This window comes from Dama dama, chromosome 9 (genome assembly GCF_033118175.1).
Source record: "Dama dama isolate Ldn47 chromosome 9, ASM3311817v1, whole genome shotgun sequence".
Taxonomy (NCBI): domain Eukaryota; kingdom Metazoa; phylum Chordata; class Mammalia; order Artiodactyla; family Cervidae; genus Dama; species Dama dama.
The window spans coordinates 74,148,783-74,171,766 of record NC_083689.1 but is presented as its reverse complement, the minus strand read 5'-3'; the positions used below and the strand labels follow the sequence as shown (position 1 = coordinate 74,171,766).

General features: G+C 44.8%; 1 protein-coding gene across 7 annotated transcripts in view; it reads left to right on the top strand.

The window, feature by feature from the left end:
• ATP10B (ATPase phospholipid transporting 10B (putative)) overlaps positions 1-22,984 on the top strand; it is a 358,643-nt gene that overhangs the window by 267,362 nt on the left and 68,297 nt on the right. For all 7 annotated transcript variants that reach the window (XM_061151886.1, XM_061151889.1, XM_061151887.1 and 4 more), the window contains 6 exons: positions 4,454-4,539; positions 8,481-8,587; positions 12,587-12,718; positions 16,444-16,571; positions 18,860-19,112; positions 20,229-20,467. In XM_061151886.1, coding sequence (XP_061007869.1) covers positions 4,454-4,539; positions 8,481-8,587; positions 12,587-12,718; positions 16,444-16,571; positions 18,860-19,112; positions 20,229-20,467 — 945 coding nt within the window. The remainder of the gene's footprint in view (positions 1-4,453; positions 4,540-8,480; positions 8,588-12,586; positions 12,719-16,443; positions 16,572-18,859; positions 19,113-20,228; positions 20,468-22,984) is intronic.

The following is a 22,984-nucleotide window of genomic DNA, read 5'->3' as shown; positions in this document are numbered from 1 at the left end:
TTATATAGTAGTTTCCATAGTATAGCGTGATATATACGGATTTCTCTTATTACAAGTCATTATGACCTCCAGGCATAAAGCCTAATATTTTTTCAATTGATGAGAAATAAAATAGAAAAATTCAGATCGTGTCCTTTCTTAATGGATGAATAGGATAGAGAATATTCTCAGTCCTTGCAACTTCATCTCATGTTAACTTGGAACTTCTCTGAGAACAATTCTTAGTTCTCTCCCCGCTCCCCAAGGGACATTTGGAAATGTCTGTAAACATTGTTGGCTGTCACAGCTGAGGGGAGAAAGGGAGGGTGCCACTGGCTTCAAGTTGGCAAAGGCCAGGGATGCGGCTAAACATCAAAGAATCATCCGGCCCGAAATGTCAAGAGTGACAAGAAGAGCTAGCCTGGTCTTAGAAACACCTTGACCTGCCAACCAACTAGGTATCTGTGTAGGTACTAGAAAAAAACGAGAGTGCAAAACCTTTCATGAAACATAAAAATAAATCTTTTAGAAACAGAGTAATACAGAAAATTTAATAGCAGTAAGTCAAAGGTCAGCATGACAATATTATGTATTTTAGCTTTGGATTCTTCCTTATTTGACCCGAGTTAAGAAGGGTGGTAGTGATGGTGGTAATGATGATGATTTCTAGACATTGGAGTTTGCTTATATTTTTTATTAAGATATAACTGGCATATAATATTATGTTAGTTCTAGATGTATAGCATAATGATTTTTTATCAGTATATATTGTGGAATAATCACAAGTCTAAATAAATACTGATCACCATACAAAGTTACTTTTTTTCTTTTGGTCAGAACTTTTAAGATCTACTCTCTTAACAACTTTCAAATATGCACTGTAGTAAATATTTATATAGTTTCCATGTTTACATTATATTTCTTGACTGATTTATCTTTTAACTAAAGCTTCTAACTTTTGACTTCCTTCACCCATTTCACCCACTCACCACTCCCTGACTCTGGTAATAGCTTTTCATTAAGATTTAGATTCCACATACAGTTGACCCCTGAATAACACAGAGGTCAGGGATGCCAACCATCCACACAGTGGAAAATCTATTTATAGTCAGCCCTCCGTGGTCACAGTTCCACCTCTACCACTTCAACTGACCACATAGCAGGTAGGACCATAGTGTTTATTAAAAAAAACCTGTATGAGTGGATCCACACAGTTCAAATCCATGTTGTTCAAGGGTCAACTACATGTTGACCTCATTTATCATGTTGGGTACTTTGATCATAGGAAGTGGAAAAGGAACATAGAAAAGGAAATAGGACCGAAAGGAATTCTTAAATGATCATCTTTTCTTTGTGCATCAAAATAGCACTGTGGTTTAAGAGGGTGGGCTGTATGGCATCAGCAATTCTGAGGCTGAAGCCTGTCTTCTGCTCTGCTAACTGTGTGCCATTGGGAAAATTCACTGACTCTCCCTAAGCCTCAGTTCCCTCCTCTGTATTATAAAATAGGGTAATAATAGTGCCGATCTGATCAGTTTATTGTGTGACTTCAAGAGAAGAGCATGTGTGAAATATTTAGCTGTTCTGGACACTTAATAAGCATCCAATAAGTGCTGTAATAATAATCATAGGAAGAGAAAGTGGAATAAATGTAATGTATTGATGATGAGGAGGACAATGATAACAATGACTATGGTGATAATAATGACTGGCTTTAGATTCCAGTGTCGTGGCTTGCAGTGCTGGTTCTGTTACTTACCAACCGTAAGACAATTGCTTTATTGATCTACATTTGCACTTCTGTCCACACCTCTTAAGGTTACTGTGAAAACTTAATGACGGGTGCCTGGAACATAGTAAATGCCCCACATCACTGGGTCTGACCTGAAGAACCACACACAATGCTCTCCTCTTGGAAGGGGTTTATCTTTTCCTGTACCCTGATGGCTATTAACTTTCCTCAAGGGTGGTGCCTTTGGTAATAGGCTGGGTCACCAAGAAAAGGTGGTTAGTGGGCTTTATCCCCAAGGTAAGGAAAGCTAAGTGAGCCGAAAGTGGATCAGAAACTCTGGTAGGGAGCTGCTGTGTAGCTCAGGGACCTCAGCTCAGTGCTCTGTGATGACCTCACAGGGTGGGATGGGGCGAGAGGAGAGGGAGGGAGATCCGAGAGGGAGGGGGTGTGTGTATACACACAGCTGATTCACTTCGTTGTATGGCAGAAACTATCATAACCTTGCGAAGCAATTATACTCCAATAAATAAATAAATGAATTTTACAAGCTCAAAAAAGTAAATAAGGCCCCTGGCAGATTTGTAGGGCTTGACAGTGCCCCACCATCGCTGACCTTGGGTTCTCCTAGCAGCTGCCTGGAGTGAGTTACAGCAAATCCAGGGAAGGCAGCAATTCTGAGGGGCTGTCTGGCGACAGTGGGGCCTGTATGTCCTTCTCCACAGCCCATCTAGGGAAGAATGGAAGGAGCCCAGGGGACAGGGAGCTATGAAGGGCAAAATCACCACTCCATGTGGAGAAGGAGACAGACAGAGCACCCAAGGCAAGTGTCCAGAAGAATAAACGAATGCAGGACACTTCAGAAGGAAGGTCGCTGGGAAGCCCTGCTGAGGGACAAGACAGCCGGGGATCCCTGGAGATGATTAAACAGGCGACAGGCTCACTGCAGTGTGATCATTAGCTCTCAGACCTGCTGCTGCAGACATCTGAAATGAGTTCAGATTCCAGAAGCCTGCAGTGAGCCGAGTGGTATGGATCCAGAGGGAAGCACATGGCTTAATCAGGACCGCGAAGGCAGCTGACAAATCACAGTGTTATTTGTTATCATCTCAGAACTCGGCAAGTGTTTGTCCCTGAAAGAATCAATACTTGGAGGGGAAAGGGCTGTATTTTTAGAAACTCCTGGATGGGTAATTTATTTCAAGTGAGCAGAGAGTTTATTTATGTTGGCACCCCCACAGAACCAATGGACAGTATATTTACACGAAGCCAGAAGATGCTGTCATTTCTTCTAATCAATTTACCACTTTGAACAGCTGTACCTTGCAGCTTGGAGTGATTCATTCACTACTCAGGCTAAAAGCTCTACCCAGGGAACCAGTTCCAATCCCACCTTAGCACTACATCCTTCTATGGCATGGCCTGTTACACCTTTCAAAACTTTCCCACACAAATTCTGTCTTCTGAGGGACAATGGTATTAGCCCCATTCTATAGATGAGAAAACTGAGGCTCAAGGATTGAATTGTACTTTTAGTCAATGTAGGGTCGAATTAAAAAGCAAGATCTCCTCACCCCTAGTTGTGTTTTCCTCAGGTTGGACTTTAAGAGATTGTAAGCTAAAATACCTAACAAAAGAGAAAAAATGAAGAGTCAAGAATGTGTTTTAAATGCTTTGCTACAAGAATGTTTGTGGTGGTAGGAGGTGGAGGGCAGTATATTGTACAAGTAAAGAACAGAGGGTTGGCAGTCAGACTTGGATTCAAATCCTAGTCCTGATAGGATCACAAGCAGCCTCTTAACCCTTCTGAGTCATAGTTTGCCCATCTCTAGGGAGGCAATAATCAAGTTCTTACTTCATAGAAGAATTGTAAGCTTGAAGAAAAAATAGCATTTCTAAAGTTCTCATCACAGCATCTGACAGAAGTAAGAGTCCAATGAACGCTACTTATTTTGTTTTATTAGCTATTATTTTCACAGCATTTTTGCAACAGCCAATAGTTGAAAGCAGGTCAGTGTTCAGTAGTGAAATATAGTGGCATTTATACAATAGGTTTCTATCCAGGTGTTTAAAGAGATGTGGAAAAATGTAATAATGTGTAAAAATGTTCACTGTATATGACCACTAAGTCTCATTTTTGAAATGCATAAATGTGGGTGTGTGTCCATACACAAATGTGTGTAGGTGTATGTACATACTTTTTTGAACTCTGGAAGTTCTAAATACACAAGAATATTGGCTAGCTGTAGGTAGTGTGATTTATAATTTCTTCTTTTTGATCATCGATTTCTATACTGCCCAGTTTGGTAGCCACTAACCCCAGGTAGCTATTTAAATTAATTAAAATTAAATAACAGTTAAAAATCAGTTCCTCAGTCATACTACCATATTTCCACAGCCACACATGATGTGTGGCTTCCACTTTAGACAGTGCAGACATAGAACATGTCCATCAAGGCAGTAAGTTCTACAGGGCAACTTGAGCATAGAGACTGAAATCCAGGCCAAAAAAAAAGTCAGGACAGGGCCCTCCCTTTGCCAAGCACTCAAGTTTTCCTCTGCATCTACTTCTTCCTCCTTAATGAGGATATTACTGTTTTTTCTCACACATTGCAATTATCACGGTGCAGCAAAGCGGGCATTATCTTATTTTCAATGATTCTAACTATGATTAGCTCTCCCAGTGATCCTATTAAAACGAGATCTCTCTGACTTAATAACCTCGCAGCACTCTCTCTCTCACAGGAGGTACAGTTCCAACCAGAACATTTCCACAACACCATCGTGTGTGAGAAGCCCAACAACCACCTCAACAAATTTAAGGGTTATATGTAAGTATCTGCCACCCGTGTGCTGCTTGTAAATATTGCCTCTGCAAGCTTGAAGTTTTGTCTTGAAATGGCCAAACAGAAAAGCATGTGGGTCCTAAGAAAGTTTATTTCTTTTTATCTTAAGAAAGGGCTAAAGAAACCTAACTAAATTGAGAAATCTTTTCCAGTCTTTGTTGTTGATGGAGTGACATTTAATTATCTTGCAGGTTTAAATTCACTAATAGTTTTTTCAGAACTCTGTGAAACAGCATCAAAGTCGAGACCACACTCTGATTCAGGGGAGGCAAGTATGATTAAATTTAGACCGGATTTCTGAAGGAGCCTTTATTGCACTGAGAATGGGGACTTTGGAGTTTGACAGACCTAGGTTCAAAACCAGGCGCTATCGTGTACAAGCTATATGACCTTGAGTAAATTAATTAACCTCTCTGGGCCTTCATTGCCACTTCTGTAAAATAAAGATTACATCACAGGAATTTTCTTGTCTGAGAGCTGATCCTATACAAAGCATGGAAACAGGCAGAGTAGATAGTTCATGGTGCTGCTGTTGCAATTACTGTTGTTATTATTTGTCAGTTTTGATTCAGCCTGAGAGTTTTGCTGTAATTTTGCTCCCACATTTGACAACTGGTCTTAATGCAAAAGACCAAAAAAAAAGAGAGAGAGAGAGCAGTGGTAACAGACGTGAATAAATGACCTATTCAGGGCTTTAACACTTTCAGATGACTTTCTCAGAACATCATCTCATTTAATCTGCAAAACAACCCAGAGAAGTGAGAATTCTGATTCCCAGTTTTCAGATGGGAGAGCTGATGATAAAAATTTTCAGGATTCCCTCAGAAGCACACAGCAGCTACAAGGTGGGGCCAGAACTTCCATCCTGTCTTTTCACTCTAACTCCTGTGTGTTTTGCACTGTCTGCACACAGACAATGAGCTCAGACATGTTATAGCAGCTTCTCTACCAATGGGCCTGCAGTGAGACTTCAAAAGATTTCTCAGGAGGCAGGTGACAGGGTTTTCCCTCCAACCAATGTTTCCCAGGCCATATGAGATGTCTTGAGGAGCAGGATAAGAGGGGGAAAAGCGAGACCAATACAAAAGAAATAGCAGATTTTCTGTGCAAATTACTTTTTAAAAATTAAGAGAGCGCAGATGGAGACGGACAGAGAAGGGCACAAGTTCCTGGAGGAGAAGAGGATTCATAGCAGGCATCTGGTGAGGTGGAGCTTGCCACCTGCCTGGGCAAGAAGTCCTCCCCTCATGCACAAGTTTTATGGATTTGGTTCATCCCAAGGCTCCCATGCCTTGGGTCATTCTCCATCCTCTTGCAGAGCAGCCTCATTGCTGGGTTTCTATTTGTAATCCTTTCTCCCCCAAACAGCTCATGTCAGCAGCCAGCCTTTCTAAGCTTCAGCCTGGGCTCATCTCAGACAGAACTTTCCCAGCTCCATTCAACCCCCAGAACCCCCTCTTCCTGGTCGCTGCCTCTAAAGGCATCTTTCCCCACCTGCCCAGGGCTCCTGGGTGAGCCTGGAAAGTCCAGTTGGTCAGTCTAGCAGTCAACCCATGAGATGCTGGCAAGTTCTGCACCATGCTCCCACATCTCTGCCGAGGCCCACCACCCACAGATGACCTAGGCTCTCTTGCTGAGCAAACCACAGGACTGATGCCTCCAGGTATCCAGAAGCTTCTTTGGCCTCCTTAATGTAGGAACTCTCTTGGGGCTACCCAGGTTGGCTAGAAACTGCGTAGTTTTTAATGCTTTGAAGATTAGGGATGTCAGAGTTAACGATGCAATTTTTAAGCAGTAAGATCAGTCCAGGGCAGTGGTTCTCAAACCCCTTTCCCTCCTATCAGAGGACCTTTATGGTGTCTGACACTTTGATTATCACAGCTGGGATGAGGTGCTCCTGGCATCTGGTGGGTAGGGGTCGGAGATGCTGCTCAGCATCCTGTGGGGCACAGAACAGACCCACAACAAAGACTGATCCCACCCAAATAGTCAGGAGTGTCGAGGTGGAGAAATACTGCCGTGAGTCAGTTCAATAAAGCACCCCTGTAAACAGCGCACTGACTAGAAGGGCTATGAGATCGCAGTCCCTTTGTACTGAAGAAGGAATGTTATGACCGGGAGACAAGGAAGATGCTGTCATAGGTTATCACCTGAGAGCATCATAAATGCTCTTTAAACCACTAGCTACTAACAGTGAATCATTCAATATTCTCTCTGTAGGAGCGCCCTCCATAAGGACAGGTGGGTCTTCAACTTCAGCCATTCTCAGAGCACCTTTATGATTTGTATCACATTCATAAACACTATATATTACAAATTTTTAATTGGCTTATTTTTCTCTTAATTTATTTCAGAAGAAAAAGTTATGTTACCGGCACTATGGGCAACTGGTATCACTGCTGTATATAGCTTGCCATAGATTTATGGCAGTATTGCTTTCCATGTATAAATTTTATAACAGTAAAATTAGTAAAATGAAATCAAAACAGTTATTTTACTCTAACTACAGACTACTACCAAAACCTCTTCTGTGTTAAAAAACTAGATAAATAAGTGCTAGAAAGGATTAACAGAGATAAACTAAGATATTTCCTTGTTAAATTCAAAAGAATTGCAAATGGAAATGACTGATTCAATATAAATTAATGGGGTGCTACTATAAGAACTCCAATGTAGTGAAAATCACATGAGGCTTGGTGTTTGAGGACTGGGTTCCCAAGTCCTGGGAAGTCCTATGTCCTGGAAGTCTGTACTTGGAAAGATCTCTCACCCTCTCTGAGTTTCAACTTTCTCATAAGCAAGGATAATCACCCTGCTAACTTCCCAGAGCTGTGAAGAGTCAAATAAAATCATGTAAGTAATATAGTTTATAAACACAGTAAAGAATTATTCTGAGTGTGTTGGGTGGTATTTTAGCATTCTGGAGCCAGACTTCCTGGATTTGCATCCCCTTTCTCCCATGTACTATGACTGCCTCAGTTTCCCTATCTTTAAAATGGGTATGAGACATGACCTACCTTCTAAGGTTGTCACGACCGTTATTTAATACATAGGAAACATAACTGGACCTAGAGAAATGAAGTATTAAAGAGTTAGGAGGAGAGAAAATCCATTAGAGTTCAGATGATCACTTTTCTGTTCTCCCCAATGTTGTGAGGAAGTTATATTTTAAGTTCCTAAAAATCTCAGAGGGGGAGGGCATCAGGACTGCATGAGGACCAGATACGAGTCAACCCCGGTGTGGGTTGACTCAGAAGTGTCTAGAGTTAAGTGGGAAATTGTGATGCTTCCTGAGTCTAGAAGAAGGGAAGAACTCTACGGATCTCCCCTTTGAGAAGCCTCCTCCCAGGATGTTGCACAAAGGCCCCCCTGGTCCTCCTGCCGTGAGGCCTGTTTATTTTATGAGGATGGAGCAAGAGAAGGAGAGCACAGGCGAGAGGCCAAGAGGGGAACCTGTGGGCTGCGCTTCCTCATCGTCTCATGATAAGAGAGGTGGGACTGTCCTTTGTCCTCTGCAGACTGGGACTTTCAGCTTGTGTGGGTGCACATCCAGCAGCTGGGTGGCAGTGGGTGTGTGAACACTGCCTCAGGGAACACAGCACCTATCCTTGCAGGCTCAGAGCCAGTTCCCCCGCATTTGGCCCCTAAAACCACTTTGAATCTTCCTCATCGGAGTCCTGCCTTTTAGGCAAAATCACATCCTTAGGGATGGGTAGTTCTCCTCTAATGGTCTAGTCCCCATTAGGTGTCCTAGGACCAATGAAATCTTGCATTTAAATATGGGAATTAGTCTCCAAGTTAATATTGCTCTTCTGAAGAAGAGGGAGAAGAGGGATCGTGTTCACTCACCACCTCTAATTCTGAGACACTAACCCGTGAAAGTGTGGAGTGGCCACCAAACTGTTCCTGTCTTTCATTATCTCCAGGGAACATCCCGATCAGACCAGGACTGGCTTTGGCAGTGAGAGTCTTCTGCTTCGAGGCTGCACCATCAGAAACACTGAAGTGGCTGTTGGCATTGTTATCTACACAGGTTATTGTCCCTGGACACTTTCCTCTGTCCCTGCCCTTTCTCCTCCTACCTCCAAAACTTCCTCCAAATTCATGTTTAGTTGGTGGGAGCTCACATCACTTCTAAGGGGTAGAGTCATGTGATTTCCCATTTCTAAGGGAAAGCAAACTGAGGCTGGAATCACAGCGGCTCACTTGGTCCACAGGAGACCTAGTTCGATTCTGAGTCACTGTCACTCATCTGGATGACACGGGGAGGGGGACTCATGCATCCCTAACGGTTTTGTGACACTAACCACAGGTGGGATGAAGAGCATCTTCTTGAGCTTGAGGAGTAACCTCACTAAACTTAGCAACATCACCGTGTGTGCCTCAGTGTCCTCATCTGTACAATGGGAATAACATCTCTATCTGCCTCATGAAGCACTCGTGAGAGTACAGTGACCCAGACATAGAAAGCACCCAATACCGTGTGTGCCACATGAAGGCACGAGTCTTGGTTGTTGTTTTCACAGTCATTTTTATTATTAGCTTTATTCATTTTGTGGCTCCGTGTATGGTGGTCTGTCTCTTCTTTGCACTTTGATTTTGCTTCCCCTTGATAAAAGGCAATGGCAGCCCTTCTCATAATGAGATTTGGAGGGGGTCTTGGGACGGCTGAATCCCCAGCACTTGTCGCCCATGTGTGCTCAGTACATGTCTGTTGTTACGTGAACAACTGCAAACATCTATAGAGGTAACACAGTCTCCCTGGAGTGTCTACCTCCCCTGGAACTCTCCAAAATAAGCTTCCCTGGATCTTCCACTCACTGGGACACCTTGTAATATTTTGTTTACTTTTAGTTGGTATGTTTTGGCCTGCATAGAATCCAACCTTTGTTAGACATGGAAGAGCACTAACACACCAGTCTACCCTATGACTCCCTTTGGCAGACTGTGAGAGAAAAGTAGGGTTTTTTTTTAATAGTGTCACAGTCTAGCTGGCTTTCTCTAATTTGGGGGAGGGATGTTTTATTTGTCAACACAGGTCACTGCTTTCAAGGGTCTTTGACAGCGGAGTTCAGTGCTGTCTAGCAGACTTACTAAACATGACCCTTTCAATAATCCCTGCCCCACCAAAACACCCTCATAAACATTGAGTTTTCTTCTCTGCCAGAGCAGAAGCAGAGCTCTGAGTGGGTGATGGGAGTGGCCTGTGAGAGGGCAGGCAGAGAGGGAGTTAATCATGGTTACCAGGAGTCAGACTGCCTGGGGCTAAACCAGCCCTGGGCTTCCCTAGAAGCTCAACTGGTAAAGAATCTGCCTGCAATGCAGAGACATGGGTTCAATCCCTGGGTTGGGAAAATCCCCTGGATAAGGGAACAGCTACCCACGTCAGTATTCTGGCCTGGAGAATTCCATGGACCGTGTAGTCCATGCAGTCGCAAAGAGTCAGACAGGACTGAGCGATTTCCACACACACTAAACCAGCCCTTGGCTGCAAGTTCCTGAAAAGCTGGTCAAGCTTTCCACACAAAAGGCACTGATAACCTGTTCTCATTGGATTGTAAAGTTCAAGTGAGATGATCTGTGAAAAGGGCGTAACACTAGCCTGGCACACATCAGGGTCTCAAAAAATGTGAGCAAAAATGGTACTAATGGTGCTAAGTGTTGTCATCTGGAGCAGGGGTTCTCAACCTCATCACTGTTGACCTTTGTCCCAGATTGTTCTTTGTGGGGGGAGGGGGGCGTCCTATAGGATGTTTAGCAGCAGCCCTGGCTTCTGCCAACTAGATGCCATTAGTGCCACCTCCTCAAAGATGATAACCAAAAATTTCTGAAGACTTTGCCAAATGTCCCCTGGGGAACAAAGTGCCCTGTAGAGAATGACTGGTCGGGGAGCTGTACTCTCGGCCTTGATGGTATAGATGGACATAACAGGAGCACCTTAGGATCAAAGGCAAAAAAAAGCCTTCAAGTTTTCCAGAAGGAAGAAATTCTGCGTGGAGGCGTATCCTCCTCACCGCAGACATTTATTGAGGCCCTACTGTGTCTCAGAAACTAGTTTAGGTACTTTATGTGTATCAGTTCACTCCCTTATCCCAGAGCATGCAACCATCATATCTCATTTTGCAGATGAGAAATTGAAATACAAAAGGATTAATTCCACCAAGGTCACATGTCTCCTGAGATTAATTCCCTCCAACCCAGGGTCAAGTGCCTGAGAGCCAAGCTCTGTCAGACACTGGAGCCTACGTTCTCTCCACACCATGCTGCCTCCCCCATGACACCACATTTTGCCAAAGGAGCAGAGGAGCCTTAGGAAGTGAGGAGTGGGTGAACAGGGTGGTCCCAGGACCCCTTGTATGGGGTGAGCCCAGGGAAGGCAGGGACCACAGCTGTGGCAGCCCTTGAACAACTGCAGCAACTGAGTCTGATATAAGCCCAGAGCATGCTCACTCCTGCAGTTTCATTGCCACTTTAAATCCACAAGGCCACCAGCTAAACAGCATTAAACCACTCACTGCTAGAGCTGATATATTGGTTCTCTTTCATTTTGCACAGGAAACATGTGACTGGTGTCTTTTAATTTGTCTTCTGAGGGGTATGGCACAGTAATTAAAATTTAGCAGCCCCAAAGGAAAGACTGTTTAAAGACAAGGCTTAGTTAGACTGTCAGCTCTTAGCTGGGTGACTTGGGTACCAGGGGCAGTAGAAGGAGAAATAGAGTGGGGATCAGCATCCTGGGTTCTCCATGCAGCTCTGATATTCATGTATCCTTTCACCTGGATCAAGTTCCTTCTATGCTTCCGCCATGGGTTTCTCCAACTGGAGCAGAGGGGTGACTGGATAAGATTCAGTAGTTTTTAAATTTTATTATTTTTTCTTTGAACAAAATTTTATGCAGAACTCCAAGACAGGAGAGGAGCTGCCCAGAGTTAATGCTGGGGTGGAGGCCCTTGGTCACTACGCTCTTGCACAAGCAATAAACACCTTAGCAAAGAAGCAAGCATGAAAATGACTGGCCTTGAATACAAGGCTGCCACAGGGCCTTGGCATAGACTGTTCTCCAGCCCAAAACCCTTTTCTTCCAACTTTTCTCTCTCCATTCATGTCTCCCTTAAATGTCACCTCCTCTGAGAAGCCTTCCCTGATCATGCTCTCTAACAGCATCTCTTGTTTTTTTAGCCCTTATTTATTGTTTACTTCATGGGACTTATCACCAACTGTGATGACCTTATTTACTTGTTTGCCTGTGTATTTTCACCAGCATGTGAATCATCTGTCTTATCTACTGTATCCTACCACTAACCCATAGCAGCCCCTTTGTGCAAATTAGAAGATGGCCCTTCCTCAAGACAGCCTTCTGTCGTTTGCTAGAAATGCGTCCTAAGAGGCTTACAAATCTGTGACAGCTACACAGTGAGGACTACCTCTTGAGCTGTGTAGGACAAAGCCTGTGCACAGGAGTCTGGTCTATGCCCCCTCCCGCCCCCCATGTCCGGCTGGTAGGGGTTATTCCATAAAAACCTGCTGACCAATTGTGTGAGGTCTCTCCAGCTGTTCCCATAACCTCCCTATGCCAGGACACATCCAGGTTAGAGGATGAAGCCTCTCTTGTTTTTTTAGCTTTTTAGGTTTGTTTGTTTGTTTTTCAATTGGAGTAGAATTGCTTTTACAGTGTTGTGTTAATTTCTGCTATACAACAACATGAATCAGCCGTTTGTGTACACATATATTGTATAATATATCCCCCGTCACTCCCCACATCCCACCCCTCTGGGTCATCAGAGAGCCCTGAGCTGAGCGGCCTGTGCTACAGAGCAGCTTCCCACTAGCTGTCTTGTTTACACACGGGAGTGCATACATATCAATCTTATCCTCCTGTTTCATCCCACCCCCGCAAGTCCCTTCCTGTGTCCACACATCTGTTCTCTCCATCTGCACTCTGTCCCTGCCCTGCACAGAGGTAACTATCCTGTGGGAAGATCCAGAGGCAAACGGGAGGCCAAAGACTGACGATCTTACTTTTCCCTCAAAGGCCATGAGACGAAAGCCATGCTGAACAACAGCGGCCCGCGGTACAAACGCAGCAAGATCGAGCGGCGCATGAACAGAGACATCTTCTCCTGCATCGGCATCCTCTTCCTCATGTGCCTCGTTGGAGCTGTAGGTATGGAATGTTCTGGAAAGAACAACCCCACAGGCATCTTCTGTTTCTTTTGTGCCAGTTGCCTCAGCACAGAGCCTCAGTTTCCTTATGTGCAAAAAGAAGTTAATAAAAAAAAGCAAGCCTACTCCGTATTTAACAGGGTGCCCATTCAGCCAAAAATGCGGGTGACATCGTTCTGAAAGTTGTATGTGCCCTAAATCTTAGGAAGAGCATCTGTCATCTGTCTATTCAGGAAATACTTCCTGAACCCGGGCACCCCCTGACCCAGAGAGGGTAACAGACGAATCAATCACAGGACTGTCCTCAGAGTCCAGTAGGAATGAGTCCAGCCTGAGAACAGAATCAATAACAGCATCTGGCGCAATAAGTGAGGGCGGCAGCAGGTACTGCGTCCGTTTCCTAGTGATGCTGTAAAAGGTTAACGCAAGTTGAGTGGTTTAAAACAACACTAGCTGATTCTGTTACACATCTGGGGTTCAGAAGTCCAAAATCAGTTTCACAGGATTAAGACCAGGGTGCCTGCAGGACCAGCTCCTTCTGGAGATCCTGTGGGGGAAGCGGCCCCTTGTCTTTTTGGTTTCTGCTGGCCACCTGGGTTTCTGCATTTGTGGCATTGGGAGATTTTCAGGACTTCCAGGTGGTAAAGAATCTGCCTGCCAATGTAGGAGTCGTAGGAGACTCGAGTTCTGTCCCTGGGTGAGGAAAGGAAATGGCAGCCCACTCCAGTATTCTTGCCTGGAGAATCCCGTGGACAGAGGAGCCTGGAGGGCTACAGTCCAGGGGGTCACAAAGAGTCAGACACAACTTAAGCGAATGAGCACACACACACATAAACGCCTTCATTTTCAAAGCGCCTTACTTCACATCTCCTTCTCCTTGTCTGTGGGCATATCTCCCTGTGCCTCCTTTTTATAAGGACACTTGTAATACATCATCAGGCCCATCCGGCTAATCCAGGCTCCTCTTTGCCATCTCAGGGCCCTTCACTCAATCCTGTCTGCAGTCCCTTTTGCATGTCCACAGGGCCCCGGGTCAAGCACACAGACACCTTGGGGACATTATTCAGCCTGCTGCGGTGTTATGGGAGCATCGGGGAAGGAAGTCTTGCTGGAGCTGATTCTCATCAGCAGAGGGAGGTGGCAGGGACAGGATGGGGCCGGCACCTGTGAAAGAAGAGAGGACGCTTTACCCTACGGACAGCACAGACAAAGCACAGTGGCAGGAGGGAAGATCATTCTTTTGCAGAGGAGAGTTTGGCTGTTTGGCAAGGGCAAGGCCAAGGGTGGAACCCTGAACAGAAGCAGGCTATGGTCAGGTTCTACCACAGCCAGTGTAGACCGCTGTGGGAGGAGGTATTCCAGTTGATCCTTGGAGGGTAGGCCGGGCAGTGAGTACGATCCTCCTTCTTACTCTCCCCTTTAATGGCTTAACACTAAGGATGGTTCTTGGTACCCTAAAGGAGGCCGTAAAAGAAGCAGGGAGGATCAAATTGAAGAACTCACATGCTGAGTCCAGAGCCCCCTGCCGACTCTGCACCAGGGAGCAGCTGTCGTGTTTGATCTTCACTTGCTTCTATCAGAAATCTCACCCATCACTGCTGTTATACTTTATTTTTTAGAAACTATTTCTTTTGAATATTTCTTTATATTTATTTATTTGACTGTGCCAGGTTTTAGTTGCTGCATGTGGCATCTAGTTCCCTGACCGGGGATCGAACCCAGGCCCCCTGCATTGGGAGCACAGAATCTTAGACACTGGACCACCAGGGAAGTCCTCATCACTGTTTTTAAAAGACAGTGTCCAAGGCCCAAAATGTTGCTCAGCCCACAAAGTTCTTATGTGTCACCACAGTGAAGACAGTGGGGTTTAGTCTTGTGCATGGCCTGGAGTTTTGAATGAATGCACTTCCCAGGTGTATCTCACGGCACTCCGAGAGGGGCTTAAAGCTGGAAGGGCAATACCTGCAGGGAGCGAAAGCCGGCAAACAAGAAAACCACTGATTGGTTTTGTGGTCCATCCGTGTCCCCAGAGATGCTGCAAAACTCTTGACTCTGTTTGGAGAAGGTTTTTTAGGGACTGTAAAACCTGGGAAGGACATTGAGGATCATATCACTATGTCTCTAGAGAAAGGAAGTTAATGATTAAAAGGTCACAGAGTTAGACAAGACTCAGGCAAACCAGAAGCAGCTTGGTAGATTGCCCAAAATAAGAAATACTTCGAGAAAGTAATGGGGAGGGGCAGGATTCTCTTGTCTGAGAATAACAACTCATAGAGTGACAGGCCTCTGTTGGCACCTAATTAAAGCATGGCTCCTGTAGGAGGTGATGGCTCTCAAATGAGCATCATTCCAGGGTTATTTATCACACATTTACTTTACCAGGCTTGCCTGGTGGCTCAGCTGGTAAGGAATTCGCCTGTAATGTGGGAGACCTGGGTTTGATCCCTGGGTTGGGAAGATGCCCTGGAGGAGGGAATGGCAACCACTCCAGTATTCTTGCCTGGAGAATCCCATGGACAGAGGAGCCTGGCGAGAGAACAGCTACCCATTCCAGCATTCTGGCCTGGAGAATTCCAAAGACTGTATAGTCCATGGGGTCACAAAGAGTCAGACACAACTGAGCGACTTTCACTTCATTACTTTAATGTATGAAGATGGAATTTCTTTTTTATTTGTCTAGAGTGTCCTCCCCAGGCCTTTCTGATCACCCGGTACCCACCTGGGCTTCAGAATCCCTCCAGGCCTCCTCCTCTAAGCAGCCTGCTCTGATTTCTTTCATGATCTCTAGCTCCTCTGAAAGCCAGTGATCCTTACTCTGTACCATATATTTGGCCCTTAACCTCACATCCATAAGCCTCCTTTATTCTACTGTGTATGATGGTATTTGGCCCAACCTCTTGGGCAAAGAAGTATCTTAGGGGCAGGGTGGCATCCTTTTTGCCTTTTATTCTCTATAGCTTCTGCCCTGGAGCCGAGAGTATTATACACATAGGGCAATCCTGTTCTCACAATAACCCCATGGGGAAGGTACTGTTACTAATTGATAGATAAGGGTGCTGAGATTCAGAGAGCTCAGTACCAGTTGCACTTATCAATCTGCACTTGATGGGTGTTGCTATCCCCATTTATAATTAGAGAAACAGAGGGTTCAGTCTGTATCTGAGGCTGTTGCTATGGGCTCTTATAGCATTCCAGGATCTAGCTCATGCCACGTGAGATTTGTATCTTTACATCAGACTCCATGACTTGATAGGGAACTCCTCAAAGACAAGAAGTAGGACCAACTCCTTTTTGAATTAATAAATTTTGGATAAAGAGAGGGAAGGAAAGAGGCAGGGAGGAGTAAGTAAACAGTTGAGGGATGGGTGGGTGGGTGGATGGATGGATTGAGGGATGGATGATTGGATGGGTGGGTGCATTAGGGAGAAAACAAACAAACTCTTGTCCCTTTCTCTATTTCCAACTCCTGTGTAATAGGACTTAAACAAAATCTAAATAATCACCATGCTAGTCTTCTGTACTAGGAGGAGAGATTGAAATGTATGGTATATGAAGGACCACCTTAGAGCTAAATGAATATACACACACACAGTGTTATATAGAACAAGGATGTGCTCCTCCAAAGCACACTGATTTCTGGCGGTAGGTCAGGGAAGGGCTGATGTAATTGACCAGTTTAGGATTACGTGGAGATTGTGCCTCACGCTTTGCTTTGCCTCCTCTCAGGTCACAGCCTCTGGAATGGAACCTTCACAGAACACCCTCCGTTTGACGTGCCAGACGCCAATGGCAACTACCTTCCCCTTGCCCTTGGGGGCTTCTACATGTTCCTCACCATGATCATCCTGCTCCAGGTAGGAGGTCCTCCCCAACTCAGGGCTCAAAAGACCTACAGCCAACACCTGTACAACTTTGCAAAAAAAAAAAAAAAGAAAGAAAGAAATCTCAGTACTGACCCTGAGAAAGAACTAACTGGACTGAGATGAGAAAACATTTATTGCTTCTTATGAGTCTTTGAAAGTATTCGTATCTGGTATAATGTCAGGACCAGCCCTGCCTTGTGGAGGGGACCTTGGCCTCAGATAATAACAGAGGGAAACATTTATCAGACTCTTGTGTTTAAAAGTAAGATTGCAACAGAGATCCATGGGTGCCTGTCCTCCTGCCAGATCTAGAACTGGTGAACCTTCTGACCCGAGAACCACAAAGATAACACAGCACAATGACAGAAAACTTTCGAACCCCAAGCATTCAGAGAAAGAAACCACAGGTTAGTGTTTTCATATTTGTTAGATTGAAGAAGAACCAGGACTATATATAGGAGAAAAAAGACAAAAGACAGAGTATCTGTAAGAGAGAGGTAAGAAAAGCCCCTACTTATAGGTAAACACTGGAGAAGGCCATGGCATCCCACTCCAGTACTCTTGCCTGGAAAATCCCATGGACGGAGGAGCCTGGTAGGCTGCAGTCCATGGGGTCGCTAAGAGTCGGACACGACTGAGCGACTTCACTTTCACTTTTTACTTTCATGCATTGGAGAAGGAAATGGCAACCCACTCCAATGTTCTTGCCTGGAGAATCCCAGGGATGGCGGAGCCTGGTGGGCTGCCGTGTATGGGGTCGCACAGAGTTGGACACTACTGAAGCGACTTAGCAGCAGCAGCATAGGTAAACACATGCAGTGAGGTATAGAGAGATTTAAAAAAAAAAAAAAAAAACCTCAGGCCCAATAAGAATTACAGTCTATGAAAAGATAGGGGAAGTTGTAGTTTTGTTTTGACAAAACCCCATCTGTATGAGTTCTTACAGTCCTTGAGCATGTTTCTTGGTCCTCCAACTGGCAACTTTTTTCCTTCAATAGTTCATTCATTCATGGAGCAAAGTAACCCTTTTTAAATGTGAGGAGGAAGTCATGCTCTACCGCTGCCCTGAACCCTCTGATGGTTTCATAACCAAAAGTGAAATAAATACAAAGGGAAATACAAAGTTCTGAGGCGACCAACAAGGCCTAAGTGATCTGGGCCCCGCTCCCTCGGGGACCACATCTCGAGCTATCTCCCACACACTGGCACACACGCCTGCCGACTCTCACCCCGGCCCTGCAGACACCCAGCTGCCGGCCCATGCCCTGCCTGGAACATGCCTCCTCCCACAGATAACCTCAGGCTCACACCCTCATTTCTTCAGGTCTCAGCACAAAGGTTGTGGTTTCTGAAAGACGCCCTCCCAACCTCCACTCTTTTCACTTTTCTTTATTCTTTTTTTTTTCATGAGACTTGCCACCACTCAATATAGACTTCTCTGTTTACTGGAATGGGAGGTCTTCAAGGCCAGGGCTTTTTTCTGCTCATTGCCCTTTGAAGGACCCAAAACAGCACTCAGTATTTGTGTGTGTGTGTTGGTCACTCAGTCGTGTCCAACTGTTTGCGACCCCATGACTGTAGCCCACCAGGCTCCTCTATCCATGGAATTCTCCAGGCAAGAATACTGGAGTGGGTTGCCTTCTCCAGGGAATCTTCCTGACCCACGGATTGAACCCAGGTCTCCTACATTGCAGGCAGATTGTTCACCATCTGAGCTACATCAGTGGGCAGTGATCAACAATAAATCTGAATAGAAAATAGATTTAGGATTACCAAAGGGAAAAGAGAGGGGGAGACATAAATTAGGAGTCTGAGATTAGCAGATACACACTATCATATATAAAGCAGATAACAAGAATCTACCGTATAAAGTATTACCAATATCTTGTAATAAACTGTGATGAAAAAGAACATGAAAAAGTATATACAATGTTATAGAGAGAGAATTAAATCACTTTGCCACACACCTAAACCCAACACGACTCTGTAAATTAACTAGAGCTCCTTACCCCTTCAGCTCAGTTATTAAACAAGCAGTGGTGAGTGTCTACCCCCTGCCAAATATTCCAGGCTCAGGAAGGCCTACGTCTTTTTCAGGTTCTCCTAAGGATCCCAAGGCAGGCATGAGGTCACTGAGCTTTAATTTCTCAGAGAAAACCCACTGCGTGAGCTGACCTCAACTTTTCATAAAGTGCTTTTGCTACTCTATCACTCAGGGAGGTCCTGAGATGGCAGCCCAGCCTCTTTATCTGACACAGTGGGACTCAATCTCCCCACAGATACTGATCCCAATCTCCCTGTACGTGTCCATTGAGCTGGTGAAGCTCGGGCAAGTCTTCTTCCTACACAACGACCTTGACCTGTATGACGAAGAGACTGACTTGTCCATTCAGTGTCGAGCCCTCAACATCACTGAGGACTTGGGTCAGATCCAGTACATCTTCTCCGACAAGACGGGAACGCTGACCGAGAACAAGATGGTGTTCCGGCGTTGTACCATCATGGGCCACGAGTATTCTCACCAAGAAAATGGTACGAGGGGGCTCCTGGGGGCCCCACCCTTCTTCTAAAGAAATCACCCCTGCTCTCCTAAGAGAGTGGTGACTAAAACCCATTCTCTTGGCTCCCGGCAAAGGCTGAGTGGCTCTGTGGGAAGTAGCTTCCTGTATCCCTGCGGCCTTCTTGTCACAGATCAGTGCTGTTCTTATCACTTGTAAACTTTTTTGCTCCTGAAGGCTATGGGTAATCTCCTGTGTGGTAGCCCTCCAGCTGGTTGATCTTTGTCCTCAGTGGATCTTTGCCTGGCGCAATTGACACAGAAGATTTTTATCTGTCAGGAATGCACTGGGGAGATGTCCAAATTATGTTCCAGTCCTGCAACCAAAGTTTAGGAATTTTTCAGGTTACCTTACCTGACGGGACAGGCCCAGGTGGAAGCACATGGTGGAATGGGATAGAATCAGGAAATGCCCTCCATGCTAACTGACCTCTTGGGGTTTGCTGACGCAAAGCTTTGCCCTAGGGGATATGGCTAGAAAATGCCTGGATTGTCATCTGGACTGAAGGTGGCTGATACAGCTGACTAATCCCCTCGGTTCCTTACCCCCACAGCACGCATGCGCACACACACACACTCACACACCCCACTTCCTTCATTCTTCATCCTTTTGAGTGGGAGGGATGAAGAAAGAGAAGAGAGAAGGTACCACAGGCAGCCCAGTCCCTTTTGCCACAGCGGTCACGATGTACACGGGAGCTTCTAGTCTTAATAATTGCAGCTGCCAGTACTTAGAGTATGCTTATCACTTTTATATCATTATATAGTAAGTCTTTTATACATACCATTATATCATTAAGTCTTCAAAACAATGAGTCGGATAGTTTTTATAACCCCTAATTGAGGAAGTAGAGGCGTGGGTTATGCGAAGCTCAAAGTCACATAGCTAGGAAGTAGGAGGGCCAGGATTTGAACCTGTGTGACCAAGTTGCACCCCACTTTCAGCAGTCAGGGTAACCAGCTGTCTGTTATCTAGAGCAGCATAATGTTCTTACACCATGCTTTTAGCTTCACCCCCAAAGTCTAGCATCTCCCCAACCATGATCTAGCCGAGGTACAACTGATGCAATAACAAGATTCCTTTCTTGCAGCTAAGCGACTAGAGACCCCAAAGGAGCTGGACTCAGACAGTGAAGAGTGGACCCAATACCGGTGTTTGTCCTTCCCAGCCCGAAGGGACCAGGACCCAGTCACAGTGAGGGGCCAAGGAGGGTCCCAGCCTCTGAGGAGGAGCCAGAGTGCCCGTGTACCCATCCAGGGCCACTCTCGACAAAGGTCTATGGGGCGCTGTGAAATCTCACAGCCTTCTGTGGCCTTCAGCAGCTCCATAGTAAGTGCCTGCCTTTCACTCTTTGAATTTGCAAGTGACCTTTCTTGAGGAGAGATAGGGGATGGCTCCAGGGCACGAAAGAGAACGGTGTATAAACCCTGAATTGCTCTCAAAATGGCAGCCCTTGGTCTTGTTTATAATCTGAATGGGTTTTGTTGGGCATGTACAAGTCTATTAATTTCAAATTTTCAATGTCTTGAAATTGAGAGATTTCTAAATGGAATTAGAAAAAGTCTCCCCACTAAGCCAGTGTTTCCCTGTGGTGATAACTGGTTTGAATTAAGAAGTCTGCGCTCCCCAGCCTGGGAGTGCCGACCTCAGCTCATCATGCCCCCCACCCCCTCTCTCTATACCCACCCCTGCGCTGAGGCCCAGCAGCATGTTCACTATGTACATTTTTCCAAAATACAGTTGATCGGAAAGAGAGAGATCTGACATGTCCTTGTTTCTATAAAGTGGAAAAATGGAAGATGAACCTATAAGGCTTACAGGTTTCAAGAAAAATGGGAGAATGTATTTATTGTGATAATCAGAGAGTCTTAAGTTGTTATGAAGCAGAGGACATCTCTGTCAAACTTACCCAGTCCTCCTCCTTCCCTTAGGCTAACTGCTTGGCCCCTAGGATATTGAAATTTGCACATTTGGGGTTTTCTGCATTTAGTCCCTTCACATTTGATCCACTGAGACAGTTACCATTAAACATCTAGGTAACACGTGAAGAAACTGAGTTAGTTCCCCAAGATAACGCAGCATGCCCTAGAAGCCAAGGCCAGCGCCAGGGCTTCTGACTCCTGTCCCCTTCCACTGTCCTCTGCATCAAGCTCTTCCTCTAGGGAACACATCATTCAGAGTCTTCTATACTTACAGAGAAGGCCTCAGGGACCCTCATTAGCTTGAACAAGACACATATACTCACAGAGGGACCAAAAGTGCTCTCATCCCATTATTAGAACATTAGATTTTCATAATGACCATTTTGGTGAATTTCGTTCCAGTCTTTCATTCCCCTCATTATACACACACACACACTCACACAAACTACATTTGTTAACATTTTTTGCAGTCATCATACACATAAATTATAGCTGCTGTTTTTTTGGATTCTGACATGATATCAAAAGCCTTTTCTACATTGCTACCTAGTATTTATTACCCAGGACTGTGTTTTCTGACTGTGACAAGAAATTCTGTGAGTCTGTATCTTCTGGTTTGTTGTTTATCTAATTTAAGTAAGTACAAAGTTAACTTACTTATGTAATTATATACTGCATGTAATAATGTACATTCTGTACATTTATGTTATTATCATGTACATAAACATAACAATAGCAAGGATAAAAAATAGCCATGTGTTAAGACATATGATACTTATAAACCTTCAAGAAGAATGATCCATTGATGACTCTGGGAATATTTTGTTTTTTATTTTTCTTTTTGATTTTCCCCAAAGAAGTAACAATAGGATATGCATATTGTCAAGTCTTTCTCTGATTTAATTCCGTCCCCTCTGAATGGAATGCTCTTCCCCCAGCTCTTTACCTAAATGTTTGGACAATGAATTCAGTGAATTCTCTTTGGGCACAGGGACTAAATCTTGCACTGCTGGTATCTTTTGGTTTCCTTCGGTTCTGGAAACCACAGTCATCCTGTGTATCTGAGAATGTCTCCTCCAGGAGAAAAAGGATGCTTTCCTGTGTAGATATCAGTTGGGATACACAGATTCATTGGTCCCTGTTCAGTCTGACAAATTTCAGAGCCCAGGAAAAACTGCAGCCCTGACTCAGTCAGTATAACTATTCAGGGCCCTTAGCTGATGGTCACTGAAAGGGGCACATGCACCTATGAGCTATTTCCAGATCTTGAATGTCATTGATTTGCCCTGGCTGGCACATTTGAAGTCCAGCTCTGGCTAAATTCACTCATGAACAATAAGGAAATTGACACAGTAATATCCAATTCTTGTTGCCTGGGCAGGGGAAGATGGTGATGTGTTCCTTCTATGCACTGCTAAATTTTCAGACTGAAAATCTGGGGTTAGTCAGACAATAGCACCCCAGCTATTTGTTTGGGGTGGGGTGGGCACTGGGCCTAGAATCAGGAAACATGGGCTCTGGTTTTAACTCTGCTGAGGTTTGCTGGGTGGCCTTAAGCAGCGTGTTAAACCTCTTTCTGTCCCTGTTTCATCACCTGAAAATACTTGGCTTACAACTTTCACTGGCTCTTCTCAAAGTCAAAGAATATGACGCTTGTGCTGACCAGCAAGGTCACTTCCAGCTGTGACATAGGCACGTTTGGGGTCAAATGCCCCAGGTGTTCACCTCAGCTCCACTGTGTATCAGCTCTGTGACTTCGGTCAGTTCACTAAGTGGAAACCTCAATATTCTTATCTCAAAAAAGGATTACTGTTATGCCTTGTGAGTTGATTTTGAGGATTTAATTCTTAAAATACTGTGTTCTAGACAGAGGGATAAATAATAGAGGTTTTAAATGACCTTTTAAAGGAAAGCTGTCACTGTT